This window comes from Cyprinus carpio, chromosome A15, assembly GCF_018340385.1.
Source record: "Cyprinus carpio isolate SPL01 chromosome A15, ASM1834038v1, whole genome shotgun sequence".
Taxonomy (NCBI): domain Eukaryota; kingdom Metazoa; phylum Chordata; class Actinopteri; order Cypriniformes; family Cyprinidae; genus Cyprinus; species Cyprinus carpio.
The window spans coordinates 21278933-21295533 of NC_056586.1; the positions used below are offsets into that span (position 1 = coordinate 21278933).

The 16601-nt window shown below is 35.2% G+C and overlaps 1 protein-coding gene across 1 annotated transcript; it reads right to left on the reverse strand.

Moving 5' to 3' along the window:
- LOC122147732 (guanylate cyclase soluble subunit alpha-2-like) lies at nucleotides 1-10464 on the reverse strand. The gene is given in 6 exon segments (XM_042771535.1): nucleotides 1-1054; nucleotides 2756-2910; nucleotides 6484-6627; nucleotides 8682-8826; nucleotides 8828-8952; nucleotides 10119-10464. Coding segments are annotated over 6 exon segments (999 nt in total). The 5' UTR covers nucleotides 10338-10464; the 3' UTR covers nucleotides 1-843.
- Between the last annotated feature and the right edge of the window lie 6137 nt (nucleotides 10465-16601).

Genomic DNA, 16601 nt, shown 5'->3' on the forward strand with positions numbered 1-16601 from the left:
ACACTGATGCAATGCTACATTTCCACAAATCTGATGAATAAACAAACTCATCTACATCATGGATGGCCTGAGGGTGAGCAATATTTCAGCAAATTTTCATTTTTGGGTGAACGATTCCTTTAAATTAGTTAACAGTGCATATTCTGCACATTCGCGCAGCTACGTTTCTGCTACCAATATAAGACCCAAAATAAAAACATCCCACAGATGTGAGATGTGCGAAATGGCCTCAGTCTTTACACAAATTCAACCACATACACAAAATGCACACAAAACACAGGGCAAACACACACACACACACACACACACACACACACACACACACACACACACAATCTAACAGTGGTTAATGGTAGGAAACACACAAACACAAGGGATCTAACGATGGTAAATACAGGATTCACACACACATTAAGGATTTAACAGTGGTTAATGGCGGCATGTGATAAATGCATGTTTGTGGAGTGTGTGTGTGTTTGGGAGGTAAAGGCACCAAAGTTATGCATGTGAATTCTATTACCTGCAATGCTGCAAAAAATGTGTTCATTTACATAAGTTTATCTGTAGTATTTGCATGTGTACACCATGTATGTTTGGCTATGCCATAGAGCAGAAGGCTTTATTTGAAATATATATCTATATATATATTTGTTTTTATTGTATTTTCAGAACACAATTATCCATGGCTCCTTTAAAGGGCGGGGCCAGGGGCGGGGCCATCTTCTCCGCCCCCTCGGTGTCATGCCTCTAGGGCGACGCTCCGTTCGAGAGGCGGGGCAACCAGTTGCCACAGGCAACACTAGTCTACAGGACGTGATGTCATAGCGAATGGGCGGGGCCGTCTCAGAGGCTAGTCTCCCGCAGAAACATGGTCCCAATGTTATAGGACACTTTCCGAATGGGAGCGGAGCGAGTGCTGGTGAGAGAGGCGTGGCTCTGGGTTTTCCCCGCCTCCAGGAAATAGCAGATTCCCGGGATCTCTTTGGGGAAGTTGTCGGGAAGCTCCTGCCGGGAGCGAGGGATGAAGGTGAACGCACGGTCGTCACGCAGGAGTCTGAGAGGAAAAAAAGTAAATTGAGAAGAATTAAATACACAAGACCTGATTCTGACAAAACCTCATATGTGACCCTGGAGCACAAAAGCAGTCTTGAGTCTCTGGGGTATATTAGTAGCAATAGCCAAAAATACATTGTATGGGTCAAAATTATAGATTTTTATTTTATGCCAAAAATCATTAGGATATTAAGTAAAGATCATGTTCCATGAAGATGTTTTATACATTTCCTACTGTAAATATATCAAAACTTAATTGTTGATTAGTAATATGCATTGCTAAGAACATTTGGACAACTTTAAAGATGATTTTCTCAGTTTTTTTATTTTTTTTGCACCCTCAGATTCCAGATTTTCAAATAGTTGTATCTCAGCCAAATATTGTCCTACTAACAAACCACACATCAATGGAGAGATTATTTATTCAGCTTTCAGATAATACATAAAAATCAAAATCTAAAAAAATACAACAAATAATACTTGTTTCCAGGTCCACATTCACATTTGTAAAAACAAAAGATAAATTAGCTTAAATAAATAAATAAAGCTTTTTATTATTATTGTTATTATTATTATATAAATATCAAAATAGTTGTATTTTAGCTTTAGTCTATTGCAGGGATTACCAAACGTTTTTGTCAGCCAAACCCCTTCAAATATTTTCTTGAACTATATTTTAGGTTAACATTTCTTTAATTCAATAAAGTGCATAATAAGCTATTATTATCATATAACATATTTATATTATAATCTTTTTATCTTATTATTATGATTTTATAATACTTTTAACTATAAAATCAAGATAAAAACATGTTATATAATAATACATTTGTACATTACAATCAAAAATAATATTTGACAATAAAAATAATCAGCAGGGATTCCCAAACCCCTTTGACATTAAGTTAATATTTCAATAATTTAATAAAACTTTTTAAAAATATTATTATTATTATTATTATTATTATTATAATAATAATAATAATAATAATAATAATAATAATAATTATTATATCACAAATTCTTTCAAACATTAAAAACACTGTCTGGTTCTGGTTACAAATCTGGTAAAATACTGAAAATGCATGTCCTCAAAATTGTTGAAAATGCTAATGTGAAAAAGTAATCATGCTGCATGTTGCATTTCCAAATGCATGCTATAAATGAAATGCAATGATGGATTTGCAAATGTGTGTGTGTGTGTGTGTGTGTGTGTGTGTGTGTGTGTGTGTGTGTGTGTGTGTTAATATGTGGTGTGTGTGTGTGTGTGTGTGTGTGTGTGTGTGTGTGTGTTTAATATGCATATACATGTGCACATGTGTGGGTGTGTGTGTGTGTGTGTGTGTAGGTGTATATGTTTGCTTGATTATTCATACTGAGTGCGTTTAATCATGCACATGTGTCTGTTCGCCTGTGCATGATTATTCATGTCGAGTGTTTGTGGATGTCTACAAACACAGGTGCTTGCTGGTGCATTTTGAAACGTGTGTGTGTGTGTGTGTGTGTGTGTGTGTGTGTGTGTGTGTGTGTGTGTGTGTGTGACTAGATCTTCAGAGCTGCACTTGACTGCAGAGTATCGTCCTTGACGATCTCGACTGAAGCAGGTTGCCATAGAAACAGGTGTGACTGTCTCCACTGCAGCAGAGTTACACATCAGCTGGCTGAGATTTGTGTGTGTGTGTGTGTGTATGTGTTCTCTCACTGGTATGTAGTAGGGCTGACATTGATGCAGCGCGGGTGACTGCCCGATTCAAACTTGCTGGCCAGCGTGACGTTGTTTCCAAACAGACAGTAGCGTGGCATCTTCACACCGACGACACCAGCCAGCACTGAGCCCGAGTGGATGCCGATCCTCAGCTACACAGACCGAGAGAGAGAGAGAGAGAGAGAGAGAGAGAGAGAGTAAAAGATCATTTATACAGCACTTTATACAGTAGAGATCGCTTTAAAGCAGCTTCACAGTAATGCACAGGAAAAACAGTGTTGCAAAACTCTTCAGTCGAGAAGGATTCACAGCAATGTGCAACATACAGTGTGAATAACAAAGGAAACTCAACTGTCAGATTGTTTTTTAGAAGAAAAAAAAACCAAGTGGAATTTACAATTTTTTAAAATTTTGCAGATGTTTCTGCAAATAAAATATACTTACCACTTAACTATATATATATATATATATATATATATATATATATATATATATATATATATATATATATATATACAACACACAAACTCAACACAAATATAAGTGAACATTAAACACTAACAAGCCTTTGTTTTTTGTTTTTTTCAAAATGCATAAAATAGAACTTAATTTCAACATTTACTCTCCCAATTCAGTCCCATGTAAAGCATGCAGGGAGCTAAAAATCCACCTGTGAAGTTTCAGTACATGCAACCAAAATGAATGTAGTATCAACACAAATTAAGTTAACTACAATTTGACATATTTAAGTAAACACAATAAAAAATTAAGTTGATTTCTTCCAATGCAACAATACACAAATATTGGGTAAAAGGTGTTTTATTTAATTATTTGTATCAATATTTCTCATTATTGAATGGTATACACAGTCCATATTTCTTTTCCAAATCCTAGTGACCTGCTACCTTTCAAAGCAATTAAAATGGAAATATTTTAACCAATGCTCATGCATGCTATATAGAATTCATGCATATTACAGTATTAGTGATCTTAGCAACATCTCAACTGGATTACATTCGTTTTTTCATTTGTGGCAATGCATTCTGGGATTGCCTTATGGCTAAAACAAGATATCTTATAAGTCAGCATTATTTCCCAGTATTTCGTTTGAAACAGCCTTTGTGTCTCTGATACCTTAAAATGTTTTCTAGGTTTTGTAAGAGAGTTAATATGTGCATCTGAGACGAGCTAACCAACCACACACACACACAGCCTCACCATAGCAATTCTAGAGAAGAGCCAATACTGTCAAGAGTGCAAGACACACACAACAAGACAAGTTGCTGACAAGCAGCAGCATGTGTGACTGACAGCTGTCAATCAAACTCAAGGCAGAGCAGAACAGGTCACTCTTCTTATCTGCTTAATCGCCAGGATCTAACAGATCTAATGTCAATGAAAATGTCAGAATAGTTCAGCAAAAATGGAAAATTGGTGAAGATTTATTCACCCTCAGGTCATCCAAGAAGTAGATTATTGATTTATTATAACTAGAAGTGACGGCACCCATTCACTGCAGAGCATCCATTGCTGAGACACTGATGCAATGCTACATTTCTCCAAATTTGATGAAGAAACAAACTCATCTTAATCTTGGATGGCCTGAGGATGAGTAAATGTTCAGCAATTTATTCATTTTTGGGTGAAGTATCCCTTTAGTGAATTGTGGCTTTAGACATGAGACACAGAGGCCTATTACATGATCTGAACCGAACCGCTGGTTATGGAAAGGGTATCTTATTATTGCTGCTCTCATGTCACGGAGAGTCCACAAATATACAGATACACTCACATTTAATGATGATGCATGGTCGCCCACGGCGACGACCCTGATATTATTCATGGCCTTGTTGTCACGCTGACAGTGCTGTCAATCACGCAACAGACTACACTACAACAGCGTCTCTTAGGAATACTAATGTGTGCGCCTGTGTTGTTTTAGTTTCACTGATGTACTATTATAGTTTTTGTCAACATTTTGAATTCAATTTTATTTTTATATTTTCTGTATTTTTACTGTAGTTTTCAAGGTTTAGTAATTTTGTTGTTTGTCATTTTTACTATTTTAAAAATATGTCTATATAGTTTTATTTGTTTATATTATTTAGTTTAGTTATTTTATTTTAATTACATTTTGTTTTTATATTAACTGTTTTCACTTGAATTTTAATGTTTTTGTTTTTTGTTTCCGTTAGCTTTCATTTTTATGTCATGTAATTTGTAATTTTAATTTATTTAGTTTTAGTTATTTTCAAGTAGATTTTATTTTTATATTTAAATTTTATTTTTTATTGTTTCTGTCATTTGACTTTTTAAAAAATATGTCTATATCCTTTTAACTCATTTTTATTAATTAGTTTTAATTTATTTAATTTTAGTTATTTTATTTTGAATTAGATTATATTTTAATATTTTCTGTAGTAAAATTTTTATTAAATGTATTTATCAGTTTTAATTATGTTAGTATGTCAAGTTAATGTAAAAATTAATTGTATTTGTAATTATTTGTGAAGTGAAAATTCTTTCAAAGTAAACCCTACACCAATTTTTTTCAGTCTAGCTGAAACAAAATAAGTTTTTATATTTTAAATCAATTAATGTTTATTTTGTTTCAGTTAACATTTTTTTGTGGTTTTAGTTTATACTCACACACACTATTTTAATTCACAGATCATTTGCAGAATCTTATTCCAAAATCATTCACTTTAAATAAACAAGCACAGTAATTGCTGCATTTTTACAATATAGATGTAACACAACATGCTAAGACACGTTTCTAAACACACACACACACACAAACACACACACACACACACACACACACACACACACACACACACACACACACACACACACACACAAACACACACACACACACGCAAGCCTCTCAGACGCAGCCATTCGCTCGTTGACTCCCTCTAAATGGGAGAAAACAGCAACAATCTAACAATCAATTAGTGGCAAGCGCTTGGAGTGTTCCGCCGTCTCCATGGCGACCAGATTCCATGCGCTCACTCCGTCGCTACAGTGAGTCCAGTGCTGCCGATGGAGCTGTTAAACACAAGATCCTTAACAAAACCCCACACACGAGTGTCTCGCTGCAAGAAACATTAAACCACCGCTCAGGGCACGACGAACAAAAGCAAACAGACAAACACAAAACACAATCCATCTGACAAAACCACAAGGAATCACTTGCAGATTATATATATAGTTTTAATTACACTTTTCATATATGTATATTTTATCGTTTTTTAATGTATTTCATTAATATACATCTATTTTATATTAAATGTATTTCATGTATATATATATATATATATATATATATATATATATATATAATATATATATATACACACACACACACACACACACAAAATTGTATATATTGTAATATATATTTAATGATGTATATTTTAAAAAAATAATTATTACAATTTTATTAATGTATCATATTTATTTTTATTTAATTTTTTTATATATTCAGTTTTATGTTTTCAATGTAAATATATATATATATATATATATATATATATATATATATATATATATATATATATATATATATATATATATATATATATATATTTACATTTTCTATTTTAATACAATGTAATAATATAATATTAATAAGTAGCAGTAGGCATTTTAATGGAAACTGAAAATTGTATGCTATACTGCAAAAAATAGTACAGTGGTTCCAAACATAACCTCTAATTCACCTTGATGGGCTTCCCATCGGGCGTCAGCACTTCTTCTGACAGCTCCATCATCTTCAGGGCCATGAGCGCGATTGGCTTAGCGTGGCTGTCTATCTTCCTGTGAAGCCCGCCTGCCACGCAGTACGCATCACCGATAGTCTCAATCTGTGGAGAAGAGAGGGTTTACTGTCTTTTAGGGCTCTTCTGCCTATAAGCAACCATCCAGAATACCATATTAACACCTTATTTTTAAAATATCTGATGATATCGTCATATCATCTTGTTTATGCAACATATATATTTCTTTCTTTTGATTTTGGGGTGAAATGCAACTCAAATGTATCTTTGTGAGGTTCACCCTGTCACACTCCCACACACCCTGTTATCAGACACACACACACACACACACACATGCGGCTGCTGTCAGAATATAAACGCTCTCTGATGAATAACACTTAACACAAAGCAGGTGAGGGACACATGAATATGAATCTGTCTCTCTCTGGAGACGCACTGATGCCAGCACAGGAATCACTACAACAGCAGACCGCATTTACATACAGGCTACAGAAAACACAAACCTTGAGAGTGTGTGTAAGTGTGTATCAGAGCTGGCATCAGCAGTTCACACACACACACACACACACACACACACACATACATATACACTTTTATTTGCTGTAATGGAGGGCCGCCGTTTATAATGACAATTTATTGACATATACTCACTAAGTGCCTTTTCATTGAACACATATCAGTCCACACTGTGTGTGTGTGTGTGTGTGTGTGTGTGTGTGTGTGTGTGTGTGTGTGTGTGTGTGTGTGTGTGTGTGTGTGTGTGTGTGTGTGTGTGTGTATTTAAAGATCAGCTTGTAAAGTTAAAAGCTTTGAAATGCTGATGGCCACTCAAATCTGTACTTTAATATCCACCTTTTTCTTGCCGTAAAAAGGTCCATTTGTAAATTCTGTGGGTCTGGCTTCCGGTCTCATCCGCATCCAGCTATTTTTAGCTGTACAAAACGTTTTGCTGCTTGATATTGAAAATTTGTGTGTCTTACCGTATTATTTTAATGTACACTGGTTTGTAGTGAAACAGTTTTACTGTTTATTGCACTACGTGTTATTCTCCTTGTTATTTACCTATAGCAGCTAATGAGCCGGAAGTCTCGCCCGTAGGCTTACTTCCACGTTGAAGACAAAGGTGGATAGTGCTGTATATTTAAACCAGTCAAGAACATGTCACTGTCATATTTCAGCCGAAAAAAATACTAATACCTAAAATAGACTTCATCTAAAATATGGTGTTGTTATGCAGTTGCTAAGGTGTTGCTAGGTGGTTTCTGTGCAGTTGCTAAGCACTCACTGTGTTTTCAGTGTTTTAGTTAAAGTGTTGCTAGGTGGTTTCCATGTAGTTGCTAAGCGCTCAGGGTGTTTTCAGTGTTTTAGTTGCTAAAGTGTTGCGAGGTGGTTTCTATGTAGTTGCTAAGGCGTTTGAAATGGAATGCAGTTGCTAAGGTGTTACTAGGTGCTTTCTATGCTATGGTGTTCTAGGAGGTTGCTATGTGCTTTCTGTGCTGTTGCTAAGATATTACTAGGTGGTTTCTATGCAGCTGCAAAGGCTTTTAGAGTGGTTTCTAGAAGTTTGCCATGCAGTTGCTAGGGTGTTGTTATGCAGTTACTAGGTAGTTTCTATGCAGTTGCTAAGCACTCAGGGTGTTTTAAAGGAAGTTGGTTTGTATGAGATTGCTAGGGTGTTCAGTGTGGTTTCTAGGAGGTTGCTATGCAGCTGCTAAGATGTTACTAGGTGGTTTCTATGTATTTGTTAGGGTGTTTAGGGTGGTTTCTATGAGGTTGCTATGCAGTCGCTAAGGGGTTGCTATGTAGTTGCTAAGGTGTTACTAGGTGGTTTCTATGTGTTTGCTAGGGTGTTTAGGGTGTTTTTTCTAGGAGTTTACCATTCAGTTTTTAGGATGTTGCTATGCAGTTGCTAAGGTGTTACTAGGTGGTTTCTATGCTATGGTGTTCTAGGAGGTTCTTATGTGGTTTCTGTTGTTATGCAGTTGGTAAGGTGTAGCTACTAGGTGATGTTATTGCTTAGATTCTCAAGTTGGTTTCTAAGAAGTTGGCTGGTATGTGGTTGCTAGGGTGTCCTGGGTGGTTGCTAAGTTGGTCTTGATTAAAGTGATGGATGGAGTGTGATAAAAGATAGACAGACGTACCTTATAGACGTCCAGTATTCCGCACTGGTAGTCAAATCGCGTGTAGAGTTCGTTCAGCATGCTGATGACCTGCATTGGTGTGCACTGAGCACACACGGCCGTGAAGCCCACGATGTCAGAGAACAGCATGGTGACCTTCTTGGCTGGAGTAGAGCAGGTCGACTGTTCTGTGCTTCTCCTCCTCTAAAGCCTGATGGGTTTTCTCCAGGGTGGCTTTGATTTTATCCATGCGCTTCTTCAGTCCGTCCTGAGCTTTGGCCTGTTCTCCAACCTATTATGGCAGGTAACATCCAGTCGCGTTAATTTAGTATTATTTATATACTATTAGAGTACTTATTAATATTTTAATTAGCATTTATTTTCATATTTTCAGTTTGCATTTAAATTTAAGCTTAAGTTTTAGTAACTCTTTTATGCTCTTTTGTCTTTTTTATTATTTTTTAAAAATATTTCTATTTAGCTTTAATTTTTTTATTTTACTTTTATTTTTAGTAATTGAGTAAATAAACTATATTAAAGCTAGATATAAATATAAAAAATTAACTAATTATTAAACATTAGCCTTTTTATATTTCTATATAGCTATATCAGTTTAAGTTCTAGTAATTGTGTTATATAAATAAAAATGTATAATATAAAAACAAGTAAATTACTAAAATTAAAGCTGAAATATAAAATACATTAAAGCTAAATGGAAATATAGGTTTAATTTATTTTATATTTTATTTTTAATTTTAGTAATTTTGTTATGCAAATAAAAATATATTAAAGTTAAATACAAATATAAAAACAAAAAGTAAACATTTTTTTAAATATTTATACTAAGCTATAATTTCTTTTTATTTAGCTTTCTTTTTAGTCATTTTAGCACTTCAACTTATTTTACTTCAGTTCTTTGACAAAGCAATTTTTTAAGTTAATTTTTTTAATCTAATAATTTTTTCATAATTTTATTTCATTTTACAATTATCAAAAACAATTTCTCTTTAAATAATTATTCTTCAAAGTTGTAAACAAAACTTATTGGAGCATGCTTTGGAAGAAAACATGTTTTAGCCTTTATACTTCAAAATTTTGCATTTAATTTAGTGTGTTGCTTAGTGTTTCTTTGAAATGAATTGTAAAATTTAAAAAGTTGTTTCTCCAATTTTTTTTCAGTGTAGTTTACAACAACAACACTGACATTCAGAACCAGAAATATCCTACTCATAATAAAGAAATAAGTAACAAGAGGTGGCTTTTGATATAAAGTATGATATAAAGCCAAAACAACAACAATAGCAATATCTATTAAATACACCAATGTTCAATAAGTAATTACATTTATTAATAGTAATAATCACAATTGTTCCATCGAGTAACAGTTCATTAGCCAAACTCTATGCTGTTTACGATAAACTCATTGAAAGTCTAATGATGTTTCATTGACACACCCACCAGAATGACATCACGTGTGGCATCATGAATAGGGATGTCAGACAGATGTAAGCCCCGCCCCATGAGCTCCTCCAGCCTATCAACACGCGGCGAGCCCAGAAACATGATGGAGTTGGATTCCGGGAGGTGAAGCATCTGACCTTTGAGCTCCATCACCTGAAACACACACACACAGAAAAAAGTAAAGCGCTGAAATGGAAAAGCAAATATGCATATCATATTACAAATTCAATTTATTGGTAGGGAATTAATATTAATGCAATAAGCCCGACGTGTTTGTGCTGCCATGAAAACACACTCTCATAAATATGTTTACATGGTTGTCAAGAAAAACAACAAAGCATATCGGATTTTAATGTTGTATGTTTCAAACACACACACACACACACACACACACACACACACACACACACACACACACACACACACACACACACACAATATAACTCATTACATCACATCACTCGAGAAGAGGGAGACAGAGGCTGTTCTTTTATTAGGATTTGGTTGCTATGGAGGAATTCTTGAACAAGTATTCTCGAATATGCAATGAATCTGCATTTGTTAGGAGAAAGCATTACATTTCAGCGTGTAACTCCTGCAGTGTTTGTCCTCCAGATATGAAGGATTCCTTAAATCATGTTATTTAAGTGATCAGATGCACCGTTTTCAAATTATTTACCTATTAAGCTTTAATGTATTTTTATTTTTTATTATTTTTAAAAATTCAATTATTATAATTTTTATTAATTACCTATAAAAATTTAAAATATTTTAATAAATTCTTTGAAAATAAACATGAATTGAAACAAAATCAAATATATATAAAAAAAAAACTTATTTTATTTTAGATAGTTTCAACATTTACATCTATCCAATTAATTTAAATAAAAAAAAAAAAATAAAAATAAAAAAAAAAAAAAAAAGAAAAACAAATTAATGAACTATATAGACAACTAAAAAACATTTTCATTTTAATTTAAGTTTGAGTGTTAGAAATTTTGTTATTCTCTTTTGTCATTTTTATTAGTTTTCTGAATATTTCTATTTAGCTTTTACGTATTTAAGTTTTAGCAATTTTGTTATGTAAATAAATTATATTAAATTGTAAACTTTTTGTTGTAATTGAAATTATATTTGTAAAAATTGTTAAAATTGTACATTATATTAAATTGTAAACTTTTTGTTGTAATTGAAATTATATTTTAATTTAAGAACTAATCAAAATTACAAAACATTTGTTTTCCTTTTTTTTTTTTTTTTTTTTTACATAATATATATTTCCAACTTTTTTTTTCAGTTTTAATTTAAGTCATTTTAGTGCTTCAACTTCAACTTATTTCACAGGCTGCTGCAAAGCTTACGCTCATCAGAGCCTGCAGTCCGTTACGTAACAGGACAGAGATATCGAATTTACACACCGTCTGCTTGTTCACATGCTCTGATGAAGGCAATAGAGATTTTGGGGTGTGAACGGAAAGTTCATTATGAAAAAGTGTGTGTATGTTTACAAAAAGGCATGTGTGTGTGTGTGTGTGTGTGTGTGTGTGTGTGTGTATGTGTGTGTGTGTTTCCTCGCCTCAGTCCCGGCTGTATAGATGTATTATGCAGAGATGGAGCGTTCTGCTTAAATAATGCAGTGTGCTGCAAGATTGGGCTGTGTGTGTGTGTGTGTGTGTGTATGTGTATGCGTATGTGTATGTGTGTGTGTGTGTGTGTGTGTGTGTGTGTGTGTGTGTGTGTGTGTGTGTGTGTGTGTGTGTGTGTGTGTGTGTGAGAGAGATTGTACACTTCTGTACTCCGTCTTATCACTCTGAATCTACCCTGTTTCTATGGCGATCACAGCACTGTGAACCTGACCCTTTGCACAATCATCCAGCAGATGCACACATACTTGAATAAAATACAGTTTTACTCACATCTACACACACACACACACACACACACACACACACACACACACATACGTGCATCTTTTAGAGGTCTCTATGGCAACCTTGTAAATAAGTATATTTCCAATTCTATTTACAGTGACACACCTCCAAAACCCTGTAATGTTTTATTTTATTTTTTTTGTTAATTGAAATAAAGCTAAAATAAAATAAAACATAAATATAAGATGAAAAACTTACATTTAAACTTCACTGAGATCCTATCCTAATTAAAACCATATTTCTGGTTTTAATTCAGTTTAGCTTAATGTAAATAAGTAAAAGTGAAATATAACTTAATAAAAACTATAAAGACATTTTAAAGAAAAATTACAAAGCTACAAAAAAATTACTAAAAAAAAAATAAAAATAAAAATTAAACAAGAAAAAAAAAAAACTAAAACTAAAATGAAACCTGAAAATATAAAAATAAAAGCTAATTCCAAGATATCAATAAACACCATATAAATATAAAATAATTTATAAATAATAGTAAAATAAAATGGATTAGGGTTCATAATGTCCTGCTTCAATAACTGAGTGATTTTAAAAGGAGGAGTTAGAGATATTGACCAACAACTTAACACTGCAGTATTTACTTACCACTGTTAGCTAACCATAACCCACATGGCAGAAGCCCTTAATTCACTGGAATCAGCACAAAGTTCAAAATTGACACTGACTTTAGGAAAATAAGGCACAAATCCATGTAACTCTGATTTACATAGAAATGAGGGCTTTAAATATGCATGACACAGATTAAAGAGAAATGTGGGTGGTTTGAGAATAAGGTGTAGATTTTTACACTGAATAACATGCAAAAGTAGCGCGACTGTTTAATGACTTTGCCCCACAGAGTAACAAAGCCACTACAGCACAAAAGCCAGACACTGGGACGGTCTGAGGGTGAAGACCTAGCAGCTGCCCTCCAGCATCTGGTGATCTCCGTCCCCGATGCGAAGAGAGAGTTTCCGCACAGCATCCATCCTGGCACGGAACCGTCCGGAGTCAGAGTCAGCAAAAGACACTGCAGGCTTCGCACTCGTGCAGATCGACACAGCGTACGGACCGCACCAGTATATTACATCGCCTATAGATACGAGACACGTCGCACGCGCTCTCGGCTTCGGAGACCACACACATGCACCACATTGTCGCTGTACTTGTTCATAACAACAGTCCTCAAAGTGACCACAAATGTCACTCGACGGGCGCCACATCATCGAAAATCTCATAGACCGCTCCAGCCACGCTCCCGTCAGAATGCAGGCCCGCTAATCTCCTTTCGTCTATTTCTCTACGTGCAGTGTTTTTATACCTTAGCACTAATTTGTTTAAAGCTCACTAAAGAGTTCTCACACTAGAGCACGAGAGTGCATCATTCAAAACTGAAATGAGAATGGCTTTCAAACTCTAGTGCAATTCATGAATTGAAAATTGAATTTGATAGAAAAGAGGATGCAGAACTGCAGCTTTGATTTTAAGCAGATTAAAATGAATTGAAAGGTTTCTACTTTACAATACAAGCAAAGTTTGTTATAAACAGAATGTTGGCTTATAAAAGGATTGCTTTGAGAACAAAAAAGAAGGGAAAAAATTGGATGGATGGATGGATGGATGGATGGATGGATGGAATGACAGAACAAACAATGAATGGATGGAACGATAGAATGACAGAACGAATGACAGATGGATGGATGGATGGATGGATGGAACTATAGAACAAATGATGGATAGATGGATGGATGGATGGAACTATAGAACAAATGATGGATAGATGGATGGTTGGATGGATGGATGGATGGAACGATAGAATGACAGAATGAATGATGGATGGATGGATGATGGGCGAGATGGATGGAATGCGATGGATGATGATGAATGACTAAATGAATGATGGAGGATGGGATGATGGATGGATCAATAGTGAACCATATGATGATGGAGGATGGGATGGAGTGGCAACTATGAAAACATTGTGATGGATGTCACTGGATATGGATCCTATGGATGGAGAACTAGTGGTCAGGAAACAACAGATGATGTGTAGGTATGGTCTGGTTGGATGGTTGGATGGATGGATGGATGGAACGATAGAATGACAGAATGAATGATGGATGGATGGATGGATGGATGGATGGATGATGGAATGACAATGAATGATGGATGGATGGATGATGGATGGATCAATAGAACATATGATGGATGGATGGATGGATGGATGGATGGATGGGTGGATGGATGAATGGATGGAACGATAGAATGACAGAACGCCGACAGAGAAACAACGAATGATGGATGGTTGCCAAGAGGATGGAAGGAAGGACAACAATTAGAAGAAATGATGAATGGATGGATGGAAAGAAATAAAAGAAACGAATGAAACAAAATAAATAAAATAAAGAAACGAAAGAATGACAGAATATGACGAGAATGAAAAATGATTGGATGGATGGATCAATAGAACAAATGATGGATGAAGGAATGATAGAATGACAGAACAAATGATGGATGAAGGAATGATAGAATGACAGAATGAATGGAGGATGGAACGATAGAACAAATGATGGATGGATGGATAGTTGGACGATGGATGGATCAAAAGAACAAATGATGGATGGATGAATGATAGAATGACAGAACGAATGATGGATGAATGGATGGAAGGAAGGATTGATAGAGCAAATGATAGAAGGATGGATGGATGGATGGATGGATGGATGGATGTATGGGCTGGATGGAACAAATGGATGGATGGATGGATGGAAACAAATGATGATAGATGAGGATGGATGGATGGGGATGGAACGATTAGAATGACAGAAATGAATGATGGCTGGGATGATGGATGACCACGAGCTGTATAGAACAAATGATGGAATGGATGGCATGGATGGATGAATAGTACAACATGGATGGATGATGCCCATGGATGAATGGAATGGAACAGAAACAACTGATTTTTGGGATGATAGGAATGAACCACAGAAATGACAGAATGAATGATGAATGGAACCGTTGAACAAATGACTGGATGATGGATGGATGGATGGATGGAAGAATGGATGGACGATCAATCGAACAAATGATGGATGGATGGATGAAACGACGACATGACCAGATACCGAATGATGGATGGATGAATGGATGGATGGAAGGAAGGAATGTTAGAACAAATGATGGATGGATGATGGATGGAATGATATAATGACAGAATGAACAATGATTGGATGAATGGATCAATAGAACAAATGATGAATGGATGAATGGTAGATGACAGAACGAATGATGGATGAATGGGGATTGATAGAGCAAATGATAGAAGGATGGAAGAAATGATGAAACAAAGAAATGATGAATGGATGGATGGATGGAACAAATGCTGGATTGAAACAAATGATGTATGGAGTGGATGGAACAAATGATAGATAGATGGATAGTATGGATGGATGGATTGATGTATGGGGCCTGATAGAATGACAGAGAATGAACAATTGATTGGATGAAATGGATCAATAGAACAAATGATGAATTGGATGGATGGAAACAATCTAGAATGACAGCAGAATGAATGATGGATGGATGGATGATGAATAGTACAAATGGATAGATGGATGATGGATGAATGGAGATGATAGAGAGATGGATGGATGGTTGGACGATGAATAATGAATATATATATATATATATATAAAGATAGAAAAATATGGATAGAACGATGGATAGTTGGATGTATGGATCAATAGAACAAATGATGGATGGATGGAACGATGGATGGAATGATAGAATAGCAGAACAAACGACTGAAGGATGGAGGGGTGGATGGATGGAAAAGAGATGTATGACCAGGATGGACAGAATGGATAGATAGAAATGATGGAATGGTTGATTGAATAGATGCATTAACAAAATAGATTGAAGCACATTTCGCTTACTTTTATTAATTCAAATCATGTTTTTGGCTGTGAAAATCAGTGAGGAGATAGCAACAGTTATCTCTTAACACATGAAGACAGTCAGCGGTCGACGCTGCTAGAGTCAGAGCACAGATTTACTGCTGAATCAGTTTCTCTCTGCAGACGCTACAGGTGCAGAGATCAGACACGCTGATGCAACTGACACCTGACTTTCATTTCATCATCTGTTCCTCTGTTTAATTATTTATCTTCTCTGTTAGCAAAGCCACCTTGATTCGGAGCTTTCAAATGTAGCGGTGCTTTACATGACAAGACAACAAACGGCTTTCTGTGACATACTAAAACAAATTACATCACGACCTAATAACAAATCTACAACGACATCAGATCCTGAACTACTCCATCCTTCAAAGAACAACAGAATTTGTACAGAGACAGAGAGATCGAGAGGGCACGAAGATCTGGGGGCAAGCCTTTGTAGAAGGCCAAAGACATTTGTCACTGCAGATAGCCGCGAGAGGGGTCTAATCAAGAATAGGAGCGTTACAATTCATACAATTCATATTTCCTGGCGTATGCACTGAATGCACGTATTGGGACCTTCATCCAAATCATCAATAGCGTTTGATAGCATT